The sequence below is a fragment of the Hippichthys cyanospilos genome, chromosome 15 (assembly GCF_059441005.1).
Source record: "Hippichthys cyanospilos isolate Australia breed blue-spotted pipefish chromosome 15, RoL_Hcya_1.0, whole genome shotgun sequence".
NCBI lineage: Eukaryota > Metazoa > Chordata > Actinopteri > Syngnathiformes > Syngnathidae > Hippichthys > Hippichthys cyanospilos.
The window spans coordinates 2771734-2793254 of NC_142383.1; the positions used below are offsets into that span (position 1 = coordinate 2771734).

General features: G+C 36.7%; 1 protein-coding gene across 1 annotated transcript in view; it reads right to left on the minus strand.

Moving 5' to 3' along the window:
- tln1 (talin 1) overlaps positions 1 to 21521 on the minus strand; it is an 88761-nt gene that overhangs the window by 63439 nt on the left and 3801 nt on the right. The window contains exon 2 of the mRNA XM_088435188.1: positions 3146 to 3308. Coding sequence (XP_088291314.1) covers positions 3146 to 3275 — 130 coding nt within the window. The 5' untranslated portion in view covers positions 3276 to 3308. The remainder of the gene's footprint in view (positions 1 to 3145; positions 3309 to 21521) is intronic.

Consider the following 21521-nt stretch of genomic DNA (forward strand, 5'->3'; position numbering starts at 1 on the left):
CAGCCACTGTTTCTTTACAAATGAGACACAGTTGTTACGTATTTCAGTGAAGAAATAGTCCAATTTCGACTCATCCTTGAACCGTCGGCCCTCGCAGTCAACTTTCCTCCTTTTGTTGATTGTCGCCATTTTAGAAAGTTAGGGGCTCATATAGTCAATTACTTATATACTAATTTGCTGTTCCTAATTGAGCCTATAGATGGCAGCAATTAGCACACTCACAGAACAGTGCTGCTGCCCAATGTATTCATTCTCCATGCAGGCCAGACATTATTGATTTTATAAGGGAGGCTGCGGGCCGGATGGAAATTGACCATGGGCCGCATTTGGCCCCCGGGCCGGACTTTGGACATGCCTGCACTAGGTGGTGGACCAGCACCAGAAATGGAGCCGTATGTCAAAATGGTCTTTGCATGGCAGACCTCACGTCTAGCCTAAGCCCGGAGGTGCTGGGCATTCGATTAAACAGTTGAAGGCTTCAGTGCAGTGTGCAATGACATATTGTGTACGGGCCCATATTTTTAATAGACTGCTGAAATAGTCAATCGAGTCTTAACATCGTCATCTAGAGGCCTCACGTAGAACGTGACGTAACTGGACGCTCACTGCAGGAAGGCGGTGCTATATTGATCCACCATGTTTAACTGTGGAAATAGTTAACAAGAAAAAAACATGTTGTTCAACCAGCTAATGTTAATGTTAGCGTAGACACCGAAGACAGACCCCGTAGCTTTTTTTTTTTAACCCACAATGGCTGAAGAAGAGTAAAACGGACATTGGACTGACGCGACTTTCAGCATTGGCGTCCATTTCAATACAAAAAGATGTATACATTGGAAATGAATCGCGAGGACACGCTCTACAAGCAAGTCATGAAAGTCTTTCTGAGGAAAAAAAGAAGAATGGATTTTGTACTGAAAAGGATTTTGTAATGAAATCACTTGGGGACAGATGTTTTGGGTGAGTTAATATGTTATATAATATGTCATTCATATTCAATTGTCATGTTTGGTTGCTTTTGCTGTTGTTGTGGGGTTTTGTTCAAGTTTCTGTTCCACTCGCGTCTGCCTTTATTGTCTGCGTTCTCGTTAGTTTAATTTGGTCCACCTCTCTGGTGATACTTTGTCCAGTTTTGCTCCTGGTTAGGGTTAGGGTTAGGGGTTAGGGTTAGGGTCATTTCCTTGTTAAAACTTACTTTTTTGAGTCACATATTTCTCAGTTTGGGTTAGGGTTTCTCAGTTTTCCTGGATTTTTTGGGTCCCCTTCCTTCCTCCTCCCAACTCACCATGCCCGGACGTGACACTTGAATTAAATTGTCGTTTGTAATTTAGCGTACAATCTTGTTAAAACTTCGTGGACAAATAATTTGAAATTATTATTACTTATTCTATTACTTATTTTTATTCTAAATTATTCATATTCTAAATTGGAACGTAGAATGATGTTTTGATTGCTGCTGCGGGTACAGCAGTACTTTCTTTGTGTCTTTTTTGCACAATCTTGAGTTATAATGCTATTGAGAGTTTAGAGTTATTATTTGAGTTATTATTGTTGTTACTTTCAGTATTTCCACATTTTGATTGGAAAAGTTTTCAAATATGTCATTAATTGAGGGTGCGCCTTATATATGGAAAAAGTTTTAAAATATGTCATTATTTGAGGGTGTGACTTGTAATCCGGTGCGCCTGATAGTGCGGAAAATACGTTTTTTTTTTTAAAGTCTTTTTGAGTACAGTGATTGATCATTGATAGGCATCTTGCTTGCTTTTGATTGTTGCACAACTACACAGGTGTGGCTTCAAGTCGAGAAAAGATCATCCAAAAGACAAAAAAAATAAAAAATAAATAAAGTTTGAATTTACGTGCTAGTGAATCTGGTTAACGGTTGTGGCTAATGCTAATTATTGTCTTGATTGACTTTATAACAGCTATAAACATTAAACAGGTTAATGCATTCACCCCTATTCAATCTATGTTGCTCAGTCAAGGCAGCTATTGGAACATAGCAGAGTCATTTACCTCACACATGTCCCACAATGTAAACATTAAGGATCATCTTGTGTTGGTCTGTCCGCAGCCATAGGAAAGAAGGGCTACTTTTCCCATGAATCTTAGACAGAGAAGCAGGAACAAGTTCTGGATTGTGAGCACAATTCTTGTAAGCATGTCGGGTAAAGAGAGGATAGGATCTGACTGGTCCCAATAAAACTGTTCCGACAACAATCCAGTCATTTTTGTCTTGGATTGCGGTCGATACCGATACTGTGGATTGGACCGGAGCATCCTTACTCTTTGTGTGTGGTCAATTTTGGTCAAATGTTTGGTCACACAATTTTCCCCACTGAATTATTCAAATGGCTGAAAGTAATATTCAGTATGAAGGCATTGTGATGTCTTTAGTCAGATGTGATGAGACGATGGATAAATCTATTGGTGGCTTGAAGCCTGCCATTAAATATTCATATAGAAAAAAAACATGTCACATTTAAAACTGCAGGGTTCAAAGCACTCAAAGCACTGGAGTGTTTTATTGATTTGGTTTGGGTTTTGAGTTTGAGTAATGTTGGGTCTTCTGGTCACAGTACATGAGTAAATTATCAAGCACATTTTATGGAGTGACAGCCTCAACTACAAGCATGTGTTCTGCTATCATAACTTTGAACGGGACACTCAGGCACCAACTAGCTTACAATGCAGTGTCAACTGATAACGTAGTCAGGCTAAAAATATTTGACAATGTAACCTCCTTTTATGGGCATTAATTATAAAAAAGGAGCCCAAAATACAAACGCCCTATAGTAAAGACATTGACCTAATTGGGGTTTATCAACAAAAAAAATCACAAACATTTGGATACTGCTAAATGTATCAACTGTAGGGTGTGGCTTCCCATTGATTGTGATCTTGTACTGTACATGAATGATGGAAAATTCCTACAACATTTGATCAAAGAACTGCAGTCGTCTTTTTTTCTTATTTGTTTTTTTTTTTAGACATTGATAAAAAAGGGTGGAGTACATTTAAAGGCCTGGACAATAGCAGACTGGTCATCATTATTTATGGTTTCTCTTAAATCACTTCTCGTATGTGTGCGTATGTGTATGTGTGTGCACGTGTGTGTGTAGTCCTTATGTACAAAACTCACGTTGTCCAAGCTGTGCCTCTGTAACTCTCTCCCTGATGATGCGGCAGGCGTCATACACCATAGTGGAAGGCTCAAACTGCATGGTCTTGACCACATTGCCCACACCAATTTTTAATGACAAGGCCACCATGATGTCTGTTCTGCACGTCCTCCCAACTCACACCTAAATCAGAAAAAAATACAAATTAAACAGAATGATCAAACAAGCTATTGTAAACCTTCAACATTTTGGGTCAGTCAATGATTTTAACGCAACCCCATTATATCACGTGTCACATTTACATATATGCTTAAATACCTTGCTTTATCATTTTGATAGTTGTTTCAGTATATTCCACCACATTTAACACATATTCATGATTGGAAAAACAGAACGATCTTAAACGTGTGATCAATGTTATGTTACAACAAATGTTACGGTCTAAGGAGCCAAGGTGTCTTTATATAGTCAATCAGTTATAAACCAGAGAAACTGCACAGAATCCTTTATTCTACGTAAGGTTGCTCGGTACATGTTTTGATCGCAAGTACTGCATTTCTTTATATTTTGGTTGTATGACAATGAATAACTCACATGTTTATAAACAGGACAACATGATTTAGAATAATTTATAGAGAACAAGCGGTAGGACTATATACAGTAAGTTTTTTGACTACTCCTTTTTAACATAAAAATTGCACTTCACTATATGTAGATGAGATTTTCTTTTTTGACTGATTGATTTAATGAACATAAAAAAACAAATTCCATCATATTGAACAAAATCAGAAGAAAAATCAGTACTACAGTTAAGTATTAATTAGATGTTTAAGAGGAGTAGAAAGAAGTACAAAACTTATTTAGTCCTACCACTTTAAATTTGGTTTGTCTTAATAAAATGTGTGTATATGTTCAATCACTCAGTCCAAACCAATACTCTAACTTAATTATTTGTGTGTATCAGTGAGCAGTGGACTGCAGTTCTACAGTTAAAAACCATTTTTATTGTTTTGCATAAAAAATGTCATAATTTTAAATCTAATTTCACTTGTTAGACAACTAGACGGTTATCTCATCCATACCAAGTGCTTTCTTGTTTGATAAAATGCATTTGTAAAAGAAAAACAGACAATGTATATGTGTGTGTATGTATAAATGTATAAAAATATATATTTACATATATATATATATATATATATATATATATATATATATATATATATATATATATATATATATATAGAGAGAGAGAGAGAGAGAGAGAGAGAGAGAGAGAGAGAGAGAGAGAGAGAGAGAGATCATTTTCACTTCTCTGGCACATATATATCTATATGTAATGTCTGTTATAGTGGCAATGTGTTCCTGTTAAAACAATTCTGACACTTTACAAGTGTATAAAGTTGGGTTGATTAAAACAAGCCGTTGATTACACCTATCTACATATTCTAGTTGCTACTAGAAACTTTTCCATCCACAACAAGCCAGTTCTGGGCCCAATGCCAACAAGGTAGCTTGCGTTGTACAATTCCTTATGAATTAACCATCGAGTACTGCAGAAATGTATTGATAATACTGTATATGCTATCTGTGGATTACTATAGATTACACTGATTACTACAGGTGTGTATTGTAGGTGTTTGGTGATTATTTTCACTTCTCTGGCACATTGATATTGGGCCTGGAAGGGGGCTCCTCCCACCTGTGGTCCCTTCTGGAGGTTTCTGATTTTCCCCAAATTGGGGTTTTTGAGTTTTTCCTTCCCCTTCTGGGAGCTTTGACAGGGGATGCTGTTGTGTACCTTATACTGAAAAGATGTCTATGTACGACCTTTTCAAATCCCCAAAAAATAAAAATCCCAGGGTCTGTAACCTAATCAATGGAAGTGGGAATTTTTAAACACAAAACAAGTAATATATGCCATAAGTTTATTTTTTCAAAAATAAAAAGGAATAAATTGCCATAAGTTTTATTTTTTCAAAAATAAAAATAAAAAGGAATAAATTGGTAGTGAAAGGGCAAAAAAGAAAAGAAAAAATGGCATGACGTACCGTAATGTGGGAGTTTTATCAACAGAAGGGTGGTACAAAAATAAACCTACTTAATTTTTCATCATTTGGATTTAAGGCACATTAAATGTTGACTTGACTTATGTACAAGTCCACTGCTACTTAACGGTTAATGGTTGTTTGATGTAAAGTGGTTTTTAGTAGTTGCTGTTTTAGTCAAATTCATAATGTCAAATTATGATCTTAAGTTCAGACCTTACAAACCAGAAAATGTATTTGAGAGGCACCATATTGGGACTTATTTGCATAGTGAAAAGGTTCCGTATTAATCTTTCATGTTTGATTCATATTTAGGTTTAAAAAATACATATATTTTATTATTATTGATTATTGAGTATTTAAAACAAACAGTATTGACTATTTGGTGGCAACTTCTATTGCTTGACTGATGTTTAAGTGATTGTGCTGAAAGGTTATTTGAACGGAGATATTGGAGACAGCGATTTATGTGTGTGTTGCATGTTAGCACCAGCAAGAGGCAGACTAATGACAGCGTGGAGTGAAAACACTGTGGTATATGTTGCGATTAGAGTTCACATGGATGCCCTGACACTCTCAAGATTCACATCCTGCTTTCTGTGAATCATTTCCTGGTAAACTTTTTTATTCTTTTATTCTTCCAAGATGTTAGTTAGATTTGCTTGAGGGTGTAGCTCTAGAGAAGATGAAAGATGGTTCTATATTTTCTAGCATTTACAGAGTGAAGTAAACCCATCAGATTCCAAGTTATATATAGGAAGTACCTGTTTCTCAATTTTTTTTTTCCCCAATTAAAAAATTATGATTGAAAGTGGATGATTTGAGGCCAGTACCTGGAAATTGTACTGAATGCACTGTCAGTTGATGAACTGGCTTTTTCTTCTCCCTAAATGTAAAAAATAGACACAGTTTGCATTTTTCGGCTGATTGTGTTTCTACAGTGCTAGATGTGCAATAGAACAAGTTGCATTTTGCTGTTCTGTCAGTGACTTCAAGAATTACTACTCCTCCTCACTTAGTCATGACATCATTTCCTGTTTTAAAAAGCCCTTCTATGCCATAAAAGGGCATTCCAGCAGTCAACACAACCCCAGCTATGATTCACATGGAAGCGGCATATCCTGTCTGCTGTGTCTTGAAGCACATCTTCGGGAGTTGAATGAAAATTACAAAAAAAAAAAACAAAAAAAAAAAAAGTAAATCCCTAAAGTATCTTCTACATAAGGTACGGGAACCTTATATAACATAGAATGTATTTTATTGTAAAAACAAAGACTGTCTACTCTTAACTTTCTTTCAAATGTATTTTCAAGTGAAGTCTTCAATCTCAAAATAGAACGTGCCCCTTGAAAGTCTAAATGAAAAACAACAGCATCTATTTCATTTACAGTAATGACGAATGACACATTCACAATTTGCCAGAATAACACACACTCTATGAAGACAAAACTCATAATCATCGCTAAATAGCTTGAAACTGACAGAATTACAAATAAACAATTTGATAAATTTAGGAATGAAAAATACTGTCTAGATGTTCCTGTGACTTCAGCCGTTTGACAGCCACGGAACTATGGCCACCAACTTTGGACATGTCCGCGTGAGTAAATAAAAAGGATGATTGATTGAAGAGACTGAGAAGAACAATCCAACAAGAACAATCTTCAAAGAAATAGAAGGTAAACTGGACTTTGTGTGAGATGAGTAAGGACTCCTCCACTTATAGAAAGCAAAGCATGACTGGCATACAAAGCATGACTGGAATTTGCCACACTGCATAATGGCAAACCCCCAAAATTCTGGGAGAATATTCTTTGGACAGATGAGACAAAACCGGTGGTGGCAAGGCACATTAACTATGTGTTTGCAGATTCAAATTTCCACTGAACTTTATTCATAGAGCACTTTCACCACAGATGAAGCTCTATCAACGTATTGTATAGAAAATATAAAACACTGAAAATGATCACAGAGCGGCTCGGTGTCCACCTCACAGTTAGAGGGACCCGAGTTGAAATCCACCTGACTACCGGCCTTCCTGTTTGGAGTTTGCATGTTCTCGCAGAGCCTGCGTGGGTTCTCTCCGGGCACTCCGGCTTCTTACCACACTCCTAAAACATGCATGGCAGGTGAATTAAACGTAATAAATCAGCGGCCCCCAACCTTTTTATCACCACGGACCGGTCAACGCTTTATATTGGTACCTTGGTACCTGTCCGCGGACCGGTGGTTGGGGACTGCTGTACTAAATTGTCCTTAGGTGTAATTGGTTGCGTTGAATGGTTGTTCGTCTCTTTGTGCCCTGCAAATGGCTGGCAACCAGTTCAGGGTGTCACCCGCCTACTGCCGGAAGCCAGCTGGGATAGGCACCAGCAAGCCTGCGACCCTTGTGAGGATAGCGGCTCTAGAAAATTGATGGATGGATGGAAAAATGATCACAAATGAGTACCAGTGAGGCACAGTGGCAGTCTGATTTGTCATGTCATGTCCGCCTTACAGTGCAGAGGTCATGGGTTCCCTTCAGACCACGGCCTTCCAGTGTGAAATGCATGCTCTCCCCTTATCTTCCTCATCCTCATCTTCAGATTATCTTTTGATTATAACATATTAGGTGTGGAAATCTCGATTTTGGGGTCTCGATTCAATTCAGAATTGATTTTCAACTCTCAATGATTTTCAATTCAAAGCGATTCAATTCAATTAACTACAAATGATTTCTGCTTCAATCTATAGAAGTGTTAAGAATCATCAACTATGTGGGTCATCTGGATAACTGCTATTTTTGACGCTTACTATAAACTGTACAGCTTTTATAGTACAAAATGAGATGAAACAAAATTTAAAAAAAAAAAAAAGGAGAACAAGATACATTGTCATTTCATAGGAAATTGCAGTACCAAAATATTTTGTCAAGAACTGTTGCCAAAATGACAGCAAGCTAAACTAAAGTTTTGATACAGGACATCCTCATAGTCGTTTGTAACTTTGAATGCACATCTTGACATCAACATCAGCAGAGTGAAACTAAAAATGAAGAACGTAACTCAATTCAGCCATGTTCTTCGATGGCACACGTTCACAGCAGGTGTAAAAGAGAAACTAAAATTAGCTGACAATCCGACAGTAATTACCATGAACTAACGTCATACGTCACTTTAGTACCAAGTACTTTAGTACCAAGTACCACCTTAACAATTTAACAACCAACATTATATAAACAGGTGCCACCCTGGATTTGATGTTCTTTTCCCTCTTTCCCCAACTGTAACTTCCACGCTCACAAGCTCATCACAGTTCCGGCTTACACAGCTTGCGGCAAAATAAAAGCATACTTCAAAACAAGAATCAGCAAGAACAAATTAACTTAAACTTGCCTTAAAGGCAGAACCGAAACATTTAAACTTGCGGTTTAAATGTGAGAGCAACGAGACTGCTTTCAAGAATCTCGAACAGGCTGCGTGGTGACGTCATGGTACACCGCGTAGCACAAAAGTCGACAGGAAGCGCATCGATTTCTGTTTTGTTTTTTTAATATCGATTTCATGTCCTTTTACATAAATTTAAATCGTAGTAAAAGAGAATTGTGATTCTGATGAAAATACAATTCTTTTTGGCAAACCCCTATAAAGTTCCGTGGCTTGTTTATGTATTAGTGCAAGACCAATGCAAGACCCGGATCTTCCACTTGTGATGGCTTTGAGGAAGTGAAACAAACCAGACTTAGGGTGTCAGTCTTGCACAAGCCTGGTATGAATTGCTCAGTGGTAGGCCATCAGGGCCAGCAAGGCCTTCTCTGCTAGCCTAAAATAACCTGATTTAATCATAACTATAATAATTATATTAACTATAATCAAAGTCAATTTCATTTTACATGTATTTTATCAAAATATATGTATTATATATATAAAATTATTCTCCATATTCTGTTCTTTTTGTGTCATTTTATTTCCATTTAGTTACGCTCCTTGCAGTGCTGGTTCTATGTTGGAGTTTTTAGTCAATTAGAATTCAGATAACTTGTGTCACTATGCTGTGTGAAGTCTGCCTTCACCAGAAGCCAAGGCATTCGCATCAACATGGCGCGGGCTTCTGCACAAGCGCAGATGGATAGGTCAGTGGCCCTAATGCTTAACAGGCAGCTGTAATAGTCAATCGAGCCATAAGTCCGCCATCTAGAGGCCTTGCGTTGCAGGCGGTGCTAAATTGATCCACCATGTTTAACGTTGGAAGTAGTTAAATAAAGTTAATGAAAAAAAAAAGAACAAAACATGTTGTTCTTCATGCAAGTCCATGAAGTCTTTCTGAGGAAAGAAAGAAGAATGGATTTTGTATTGAAAGAATTGGGAGACGCGTTTTGGTGAGTCGAGTGTTTGATTAATTTTTTTGATTTATATTAATATGTTTTCATAATTTTATTTTGTTCATATTCAATTAGTGGTAAAGAAATAAAATGCGGTTCTTATATTAAAGTGTGATTTATAATTTAGCGTACAATCTTGTTAAAGCTTGCCTGCTTTTGGTGTCACGTTCTGTCTGGGTTTTTTCTGTTGTGGCTTTATTTTGTGGAGTTTGACTTATTTTGCTTTTGGGTTTGTGTTGTTTTTCCCTGGCGTCTGTCATTAGTGTAATGTATGTCACCTCTCAAGAGCATGTTCCAGCTCTAGTGTTTCATGTTTCGCCCAGCTTCTGCGAGTAATAAATCGTTTTATTGAGCCCATCTCATCCTGCCTCCCTGTATTTTGGATCCACATTCCTACATCCGTCGCCAACATACTGCACCGACATGACACTGCACGGACATGACACTTGGTGGACTTCATAAAACTTTGTGGACAAATAATTTAAAATTATTATTAATTATTTTAAGTTCTGGCAGTATCACATATAATGATAAGTTCCAATTGCTGATGCGGGTTTATTGATGTTTATATGCTCCGGAAAATAGCCTGTGTAGCCCAGCAATGCAAGTGTGAAACGCACGGACTGCCACTGGTATTGCTCAATGTTTGTGTGCCCTAAAATTATCTTAATATGACTCTTGGAGAGTCCAAATACCTCCTGAGTGCTTGACTGAAATGAATCATGGAAAATGGAGACAACATCAGTGTTAGAGTCTTTATTTGTTGACTTCCTTAGTTTGGTCAGGCTTTCTTCCGTTACACATCGATATCTATTTTGTCAACTGTCACACTGCAGGTCAAATTCTTTGTATCTGCATTACTCACACATTTCACCCTTCCACATCCAGTAAGACTGCCTCAGCTGGCGGAACTATGCATCAGCATAGGCAGAGGGATATAAGTTATCTTGGCTGCCAGAATTTTTTTTTTTTTTTTTTGCCTTTTAAAACTGCTTCCCTGCAATGATAACCAGTACAGTAGGAAGTGGAGGACTTGGACATGGTAGACAAGAGTCACTTATGCACAAATACGTGCATCTTATATAAATGCCAAGAGTTATTAAAACAAAACTTTTCCAATCATTTTATAAACAATAAGCATTCCTCAAGTGATACCTTTTCAGATTGTAATTTTCCTTCGCATTTGTCTTACACATACACAAATTAGATGGGCCCTGGTTCAACACATTCAAAATGTTGCATAAATGTAACACTTAAAATAATATCACATTTGGAAGTATTGGACTGGAGTCATGAGACTTGCATAGTGGGTCATATGCTCATCTGTCAGAGGTGGGTTACACTAAATACTGCATTGTCAGTGAATGCAATACTGGTAGGGCTTGTTGAGGAAAAAAAAGGTGAAGGGGCAGCTAGTCTTAGTGGAAGTATGTTAGTGTTGACAGAAGGGCAGTTGAGGTGATGAATGACTTGCCAGAATTGTGTAAATGATATCATTCGAACAGCATTCTATTTAATAACTATCTTTACATATGATATGGCTGTATAGACTTCATAGTTTTGTAGCAACTTCCATGCTTTGAAATGTGTAATGAATAAAATGTTGTCATGGTATCGATACGATGGTGTGCAAGCCCATAATGTCTGACGCACATTCTGCAAGAACTGCAGCCTACCCAGCAGACAGAAGAACCCTCATAGCAACCTTGCTTGCAGTTACATGTTTTACTGCTGCTAAGAATGGCCAGTGCAGTGGCAGGAGAGCTAAACCTTTTTTTTTCACATTTTTTAATTTCCTGAAAAATTGTATTTGAGTAATTGTCTTCCATCCTATTTTGATGTGAGTAAAAGTATATTTAATGTCTTTAAAGGTTTATAATTTTTAAGACATTTACCTTCTGTATGTTCAGGTATTTTTATCCTTTATGAAAAAATAAATACTTGAAAAAAAAAAACAATAAAAAACAATATTCACACACACACACACACACACACACACAAATCACAAGCTGAATCTCTGTGTTACAGAATATTTGTATGACATTTTTATTTGCCCCTCCCAACAGCACTTACCACAATGAAAATCATAATGTGCATTGAAGGAGAAAGTATGACAGACATATTAAATCATTGTTAATTCTATCAAATGTCATTACTTCATGATTTTATTACAGTATTAAATCAAAGTGCTACTGTTTTACTTCTTAAAAAGACAACGATACACTTTTTTTAATAGGCTTGTTTATTCAATGAAATATGATGAGTCTTGAAATTTGTGAAATCTCAGTGCATTGTACAAGTTGTACTACAGCTGATGTAAGAGTATAACACACTTCCAACTGGGTTTATCAAGCCTCAATGTATCACTATACTCACTATGTATACAGTGGAACCCCGGTTTACGACGTCTCTGACTTGCGTTTTTTTCACTTTTAGATGTCGACACCGGTGAAAAAAGTTTCTTGTTCTGTGTTTAAAATTTTGGACAAGCACTTCTCATTTTCGGTTTCGGAAACACAACCACGATACCTGTACATAAAACAAGCACCATTATACAAACATAAAAGCACAAGCATATTGCTTTTTAAACAACTGCTGTCATGTGAGTTGACGATAAGTATGACCAGAGGTTCACCAAACATTACAGCAGGCGGCATGACATAAGCGCCCTAAATAACATAAGCTAAAAATACTTCAGTATCCCTAAGAAAGAGTCTGAAAGTTTTCAGTGTAGGGGTGATACTGTAAATGTAATAGGGCACACCTAGAGCCTCAAATTATAAACAGGCTTATTTTAAAATGTATTTAGTAAAAACTAAGAAACCTAGCTGAAATTTACTGTGCACTTTGATCAGAGTTTTTGAGACCTTTGGTTTTAAAAAAATAACAATACAAAAATAAATAAATAAATAAAAAATGGCATGTATAGCAGATAGGGGAAACGGGAGACATTTACCGCCTGTTTGCAAGACCACCGACTGTGTGTAGATCACCTGGCTCTACACCACACCATCTAAATTACACAATGGTGAACATTAGTGTTGGGCAAGTGACTTCAAAACATTATTTATTACTTATTACTGTCATATCAAAGTAATTGGTTACGTTACAATATTACTGTATTCAAAATGTAAAGCATTACACTACTATTGCGTTACTTTGATATTACTCTAACCAGCATAAATGGAAATACGGGTTTGCCATTCTAAATGTAGCTCATTACGCTTATTACACATCCAGTGAAAGGTTGTTTTAAGCCCAAAACCAGCACAAATCATTTCATCTGTATTGTATTGTAAACCTTTAAAGGGATACAAAATATTTTTTTTGTATTTGTTTTTGTAACTGGCGTACAAGCTCCTTGCACTTGGTCTGGCACCTTGCCTCTGCAACTGGGTGCTGAACTTCCTCACCGGCAGACCCCAATCAGTCAGAGTCCACAAACGCACATCCAGCACCAGGACTTTAAGTACAGGGACACCCCACGGCTGTGTGCTGAGCCCCCTGCTTTACACACTCTTCACCTATGACTGTATTGCCTCCCAAAACAACGCTAACATAATTGAGTATGCGAATGACATAACAGTCATCGGACTGATCACTGGTGGGGCTGAGACAGCCTACACTGTAGGCCCTACAGGAAAGAGGTGGCGGACCTTGTGGCCTGGTGTCGCAGCAATAATCTCCACCTCAACTTGGACAAAGCCAAAAAACTGATCATAGACACAAGACGGCAGGTGGAGCCAGACAAACCACTATTCACGATGGGACTGTTGTGTAGAGGGTGAAAGCCTTCAAATTTCTCTGCACCTACATCAGCGAGGATCTCACCTGGTCCCACAACACTCGACAGATCATCAAAAAGTCACAACAGAGACTGTACTTTCTGTGGAAACTGAATAAATTTGGCATGTCAGCAAACACTCTTTGTCAACTTCTACAGATACACAATCCTAAGTGTCCTCTCCACCTCCATCGCAGTCTGGCAACTGCACGGCACAGGACAGGAAGGCTCTCCAGCATGTGCTCAAGACCTCACAGCATATCTGTGGAGCAGCCTTATCCTCACTGCAGGATATTTACCTCACCAGGGTTCTGCGGAGATCACGCAACATCATCAAGGACAGGACACACCCTCAAAACGACCTGTTTGAAATGTTGCCATCAGGTAGACGCTACAGGAGCCTGAGGGCCAGGACTGCCAGACTTGCAAACAGCTTCCACCCATGAGCCATCTGGATTCTCAACAAATCCTTCACAAACTAATCTAGATTTAAAACAACCTCCTTAAAGTGTCGACTTTTGTTTTCAAGCGGTCAAAAGGTTCAAAATGTGATCGAAGTGAAGGTTCCAAAACTTTTAACACAGTTTTTTCTCAAAATTAAAGATTTTCAATTCCGCAACATTCAAATTGTTGTAACTTTGTCAACATTTTGATGAATTTATTTTTTCAGTCATTTATATGAGTCCACACGTATGGATGTTATTTTAAGAAATTAGCAACCAATCTAAAGTGTTGAAAATCACTTTCTCGAGTTCAATCAGATTTGTTTAGATAACCCTCAATCACAAAACTCTCAAAGGACTTTACAAACCCACAATAGTATCCCCTGAATTAGTCTTGCAGTAGGTAACTTTCAAGATGGAATGCCATGCATTTTTGGGATCACCTGAAAATTGATGATGTTGGAGATTTAAGGATTCTGCTTGGTGCCATGTGCAATTTTGTTGTAGTGATGCAAACTTACAAGACTGCCTATAATAGTGTAGTCAGAGTTCACCTTGTGACTGCAGATATACAATATTTTCTCTTTATTTATTTATTTATTTTTGTAGTTGGAATCTGTTAACATATATGCCCTTGGAACATTTCTTTTTTACAAACTTTGCCCAATATATCACAATGGGCCTTTGCTGTAACAGAATTTATCGCAATATGGTTTCAAGCCAGAATACCTAGCACTAAAAATCCTCCACTAGTGTTTGTTGATGACCTAAAATGTTGCATCCTGTGATTAAAATCTGAAACAACCCACAGATTATAATGACTCATCAAAACTACTATTATATCAAGAAACAACAATACAAACACATAAGAAAAGATCTTTTATTTATCAATAATGGCAATACATGTGACAAAATTTCAGGATGTTCAACAGGGCTACCAGACCACAATAGCATTTTTTTTCTAGCAAGCTTTCAATGCAGGGGTTATGCAAAACCACACAGTGCTCCACTGCTGCTTCTTCCAACAAAGCCACATTTTACACACAAGAGACGCAGACTCTCGGTGAAGTCTCAAAAAAAGAGCACAATGGGAGGAAGAGTTTGCCTTAAAGAATATAAATAGAAATTGTGACACGTTGGAGCTTATAAAAAAACTTTGACAAAAGTAATGAAGTCTTTCTGGGCAAACTTCTCCACAAAAGCCATATCATGATTTTAAATGTGCACCCCATCAATTAGCCTTTCAGTAGCACACTCACTTGAATGTTAACACATTAGCATGCTATTGTGCTTATCTAATTGTATCGTAGTTCCCCAATATATGACACACTTTTTGTCCCACAATGAAGGTCAAAGGTATGGGTGCGTCCTATAAATAGTAACTTCAAAAAAATTTTTTTCAAGACCTTTTGAGGAAGATTGATCTGTCAGTCACATAAGACTGGTTTTGATGCACAACTGTGCATTTTTTTTTTGGCCGTGTTCTTACAATCATTACCATAATGGGACGGGCTAGAGGGGGACATCAGTTGATTGTTAGCAGCAAGTGTATGTTACAGCCAACAGCAGCTCGTGTTAGCTGAGGTTGTTACGGCATTATTTTCAATAAAAGAAGCGAGCAAGCTGAACCACCATCTGAGTCCATCCATGTTCACACAAAGGAATATTACTAAAACCGAGGATCATGTGAAGGTTATGATGTCTGAGGCTGATTCAATTAAGAGTGTACCAAATAAAGAACACAAAGGAATTCCATTTGACTCGTTTAGTAATTGTGGTCTTTTGGCATATACACACAATCATAAACTTGGTGAAACATGGATGCTGCGCAACTTTGGGTATTTATGGTAGAATGAAATCGAGCTGTGTCGCAAGAAAAAGGAAAAACAACAGCTTGGAGCGCAATTAACGTTACATTGCCAAGCCGTTCACTAACCGCTCACAATGTGGGAAATCTGAAACTTAATGCACAACAAATATATAATTTACGGATATGAACACAAGAAAATATGAAGAGTTTACAATAGATGAGATTAATTCTGTTTTGTTATAGTTTTGACATTTGGCTTGCTGCTGTGAAACAGTGAGGATCAAACCATTTTAAGTGGTACTGTACTTGTGTTGATAGGCTAATAGGGTTATACCAAGTACTGTATAGTTTTAACTAGAGCTGCAACTAATAATCATTACAATTTAATTTTTTTAAATTGTCACTGTCACATTTCAGGGTGCAAAATCTTACATTTATGTTTTTCAATTATCGCACGCTAGTGTTTCACGAAAAAGTTGTTTGGTAGTGTCAATGTATTAAAACGTATTGAACAGCTTTTTTTCTCTCTCTCTCTTAAGAGTTTATATCAAAACTAAAACTGGGAATCGGACAGTTTATGGAAAATGTACAATTCCATGAAGTTGACAAAAAAACCTCTACCTTCTACAAAATTTAGAAAATAGTTAATAGCATTGTGAAACAGAAACACTGAAAAAGGTGACTTTTGCCCAGACACAAAAAGATAGTCGAGCATGCATTTTTTTTCCATTTTCATCTATAATAATTTTGCATGGTCATTAAAATTCATGGGTAGTTCCAGACCAGCTTTGCATTCCTCTCAATACAAGCATCACAACAGACTGAAGTGGAGGAGATAAGCTTCATGAAGTTATGTCACTGACTAAATACAACCACTCCCAGTGGAATACAGACAGGAATGCTTAAAAAGAGATAAAATGAAGTTCATTGTATAATTGGGATCTCTCAACCCACAGGATATAGAGCAGTGTGGGCAGTAGAATTAGACATATACCTTATTAATTACAGAAATATGTTTCCCTAAATTTGTTTGCTATGTATAAGTTCGGAACCCTTTGAATGCTCATAGGTAGACACATAGCTGTCAAATTCTCTCTACACCAATCCCCAATCATAACGCTCTGCACTGGCTCAACACCAGTTGAGTCCTCTGCTGTACTTGTTGTAGGCCCACAACAATACAGAAATGGACCTCTTCATCTCCATTATGAAATTAGCGGACACACCATATCCAACTCCATGATGACATTTGTGAAATGTGTGTATGACACACACACACGCACACACACATTTGGCAACCAGCACTCCTGTTTAAATTTTCAAGTTCATTTGCATGCTAGATTGTTAACTTACTGGGCAATATTTTATATTCCTTTATTTGTCAAAATCTCGTCTCATGGGCTCAATTTTGTGTTATATATGTCATCTTGTGGGAGTTGTGTCTCATCTTATCCTTAACAATAAAGATAATCTGTTCTATTATATTTAATTTATTCTACATAAAGTGTTCATTTTTTTTATCTAAACAGCTGAATGAATATCTCCTTAGAGTAGTAATTCCATATTTTTTCCTAGCGGTTGTATTAAAAGCTCATATTTGAATGTTTTAGTGTATGAGTTGACTCTACTATAACTTCAAAATGCTTAAACTTACCTTCAAAAATGTATGGTCTACATTGATGAATAGAGCAAAAACACCACCAATAAAACACTTTGAAAAAATTACCAAATGAATTTACAAATAAACAGCACCTTTGTTATGACGTAACTGTAGTAATTTTCTGAATTAATTATGCATCTAAAACTGGATTACGAACTGACTCTGAAACAACTGCCTGAAACAAATGATTTCTTGTGCCGAAGGAGTGGCAGCATGTGTTGACCAAATATGGCTGAGTGAAAGCACTATGAACCAATCTGTGCAGCACACAGGAATGAACAGCTAGTCTCCTTAACTGGTGTGAGCGTGGCCCATGACACTACACATTGCCAGCAGACCAAAGTCACTTTAACTCTCTATAGGCTGGACTTGATTGTGGCGGCTCAGGACTCGGTTTACTTGACAAACTTTAAAAGAAGTAAAGTTTTGTTTTTGTTAAACAGAAATACTGAGACAATTTTAAAACAAAATATCTGAACCAAAATTACACTATAATATTAATTCAACTGTGTGCCTCCTACATCAGAACAATTATTCTTGAAATCTATATACAGTTTTTTGTTTTTTTTTTAACCCATACACTCAAACTGGTGGGAAGTTATGGTGTGCATTGGAAGTTCCATGTAATTTTGTTCATCTGAAATTACCACCCAGATCACAGTGATTTCATTGTATTGAAAAGATGTGCTTTTATAGCTGGTTATGTGCTCAGGCATATTTCTTGCCTAACAACAAAATAATTATGGTCAGATGTTGGGCCCTTTTTTAAAATGAAACTCAAGTGAGGTACACACTTGAATAAGCTAACAAAAGATGTTTATATTGATGGGACAAGCCAAAAGTCGCAACGAGACCTCATTTGCTTTTCATGGCTGTTTATTGGACCACAATCTTTATGCATCCTCACTCAATTATGCATCTCCTAGACAGAATCTTCTTACCACTTTAAAATAATCTTTCTGTTGTTATCGTATCAAGGAGTCCACAGATCAAATAGCAGCTTTTGTCTTTTACTTTGGATGAGCTAGAGCATTAAAGGCTCAGGAGGAGCCTCGGAGTAGATCGACCAAAGCATGAAATGAGCAAAAAGGCAGTCTCCAGTCTAAGCAAGTCTCAACTGAATCAAACAAACAATGACTACTTTGTAATGGGAAGCTTCAAATGCCAGAGAGATCATTTAGAATTTATAGAGCAACTGGAAATGGTGTAAGATGTAACTACTATTGATTGGATTAGTCACTTAAAAAGATTCAATAATTGTAAACATCTCATGCGGATTTAAAACAATAGTGATCTGCGTTTATGTTTTATGAGTTTTTATCTGTTTTAAGAACATTTAGTGTTGCGAACCTGAACATTTGGACAATTTTAGCTGTCTAAAACTTTAACCGATTATCAAAAATTAGTAGTTTAAATTAAAATTGATTATCAATTAGCTGTGAATTATTCAATTAATCATTGCCCCTCTACTAGGATTATTTACCTAAGACAGACAAAGATGATGCCTCACCTGCATTGTCATTCTCACTGTTGCTGATGTTGTTGCCACTAAAATTTAAGGACATTGCTGTGTTAGTTGCAGACAAGCTGAAAACAGAAGTAAGCATCCCACTTCCACAATGACAAAAGCAGAAGTTATAGGCCTAGGTCTGTACATCAGAGACGGCCAAATATGGTGCATTCTTCAACAATATGTTACAATTAAGATTGAAAATCTGGTATTTGTGCTTTACAGATGTTACAACAGGGTTCACCTCTGTTTCATTTTGATGGATAGTCATACATATTGTGGGAATGCCTTTTAAAAGGATACCTAAAAAATTATCTTGTCACACTCTTTTAGTATGCATATGCAATGCTGCGTTCAAGTACAACATGGGAAACATTAAGTCTGATTCAAATGTGCTGTTTCAGTCGGCACATCACGTCGTCTTATAGAGCAAACTTTATGGGGAAATCAGTGTACTGCTAAGGACAGTTATCATTTGTAAATTTGCAAACATGAAAACTAAAAAAAAAAATTTTAAAAATCTAAAAAATAAAATCAAATCAAAGGGGAGTACTCTCAATTACTGACGTGCACATATGCATGACCAAAGAGTCGCTCAAGTATCCATTCCCTCCTTTATTTGTCACACTTTTCCTCTTTATGCCTAGTTAAACACAGTTGGAACAGTCAGGGCAATCCACTTCTTCCTAGGCAATTATGCAACGGTGTTTGTTGTTGAGTACAAAAAATATAATTACCGTATTTTACACATATTTTATACTCTATAAGCCGCACCAATATATATGCGACAACAGCAACATTTGAGAAAAAAAACAAAAAACAAACAAACAAAACATTTTTGTCACGGATAAACTGCACTGGACTATAAGCTGCAGGTCATAACATCAGATATTTATGCAAAAAGATGGTATATGTTTCTAAAATGTATTTATTTATTTATTTTAATTGTCTCCAACAGCAACATCCTCTCTTTAACAGAGTTGACATGCCTGCATGTTTAGTCCCAACATATTTATGGAAAATTGATGAATGGATATTTTCAACATATCACCCAAAGAAACTGCAAAGTTAAATAGCAGTTCAAACTCGAAAGTCAATACAGTGGGCCGCCTGTTTACAAGATGAATCTGTTCCACGTTTGGGATCGTAACGCGAATTCGCCAGATGGTGGGCAATCCAAACCTATGTTAATTAGCTAATGCGTGTAAAACCCTAGGTAACATCAAAATTGTAAATACATATTAAAAGTTGGGAACAAAATAGTATAGTAAGTGCTACTTATATATAATATACATGAATACAATTAAATGACATAGTAAATAAAAAATGTATAAATAAAATAAAAAAAAATGTATAAACGATTTAATTACCTTTGAGTGATGTGACGACCTTATGGCTATATTCCCTAGTGAGGGTCCAACCTAGCCTCGTCCAACCTATCCTAACCTAGCCTTGTTCGTATTTCTTGATTAACTCCAGATTCGTTTCCATACTAATCATCTTCTTACTTTTCTCTTTAACATCACTAGCAATCTTGAGACCCATGGCTAATCAATTAAAGTTTGAATTAAACACTAAAATGCACACAAAATACAATTTTGTAAGCACTCCCACGAGAACAAATCTTTAACATGCCGCCATTTTGACACCATGACGCTGGCCAAGAGCAGACCAGCATCTTAGTGACTCTGAATCAATAGCAGGCCAGTATCTTAGGGAGTCGAGACGCCGACCAATCCCAGACCAGCATTGTAGTGATGTATGCAGTGACGCGTGTAGTGACATATAAGTGCAGTGCCTCTGACAGACACGCACGCACGCACACTGACTGCCATGTTTGAGTTGTTTTGTATGTCGTAAGGTGAAAAAAATGGTGTATAGAGGGGACAAAACAATGTCACGGTTCACGTCATCAGGTGAAAAAAAACGTAAGGCAGGGACGTCGTAAATCGAGGGATCCACTGTATTTTGATAGCATCTTCTTCTGTCTCCTGCTAAGTGATTTTAATCAAATTTACAAATTTTATTTCAAAATTAAAAATTAGAAAGATTATTTTAATGAACATATAAACACATTGCACATAGTTGAGATATACAATTATGTATACTGTATATCAAATTTACACTTCAAACTTCAACAACATTCTCTTCAATTTTTACAATTTTTTAAAATATTTTGTATAATATATTTTCAAAATTACTTTGGGACACAGCCACTGATTCACATCTTTTCAGTTATATTTCATGGCTGTTCAATAAAATTGACACCTTATGTCATTCAGTGTGCACACATGCTAAGAGAAAATGTGAACTGGACCTTAAAACAGACTGAAACGAGACTTGCATAATAACGCCATATGAATGTGTTAATGTAACAAAGTTTGATGCACTCATCCCAAATTTAAACTAAACACACGAGCGATGCAATAAAAAAAAGGTCTGATCCAAAATTCACTTTAACACTAAAGAGAACAAGATGAGCGGGAGGCCTTTTCAGCCTTTATATGTTAGAAAAGAAATAAAGGAACCTCTTTTTAAACGCCACAGAACCAAATGATAAAATACAACAAACTTTCTAAGTCACTTTGTCTATAATTAGCCACAATTCATCTAAATTAGACAGACAACCAATTATTTACAAGTATTTTGGTGAATTAGAGTTATAGATTATACAGTATATTGTAGATTTTTATGCAGAAAGATAGCTTTTTAAAATATTTCTAAAACTTTTTATAATTGCCTGCTTATAGCAACATCCTATCTTCTACAGACTGAACATGCTTG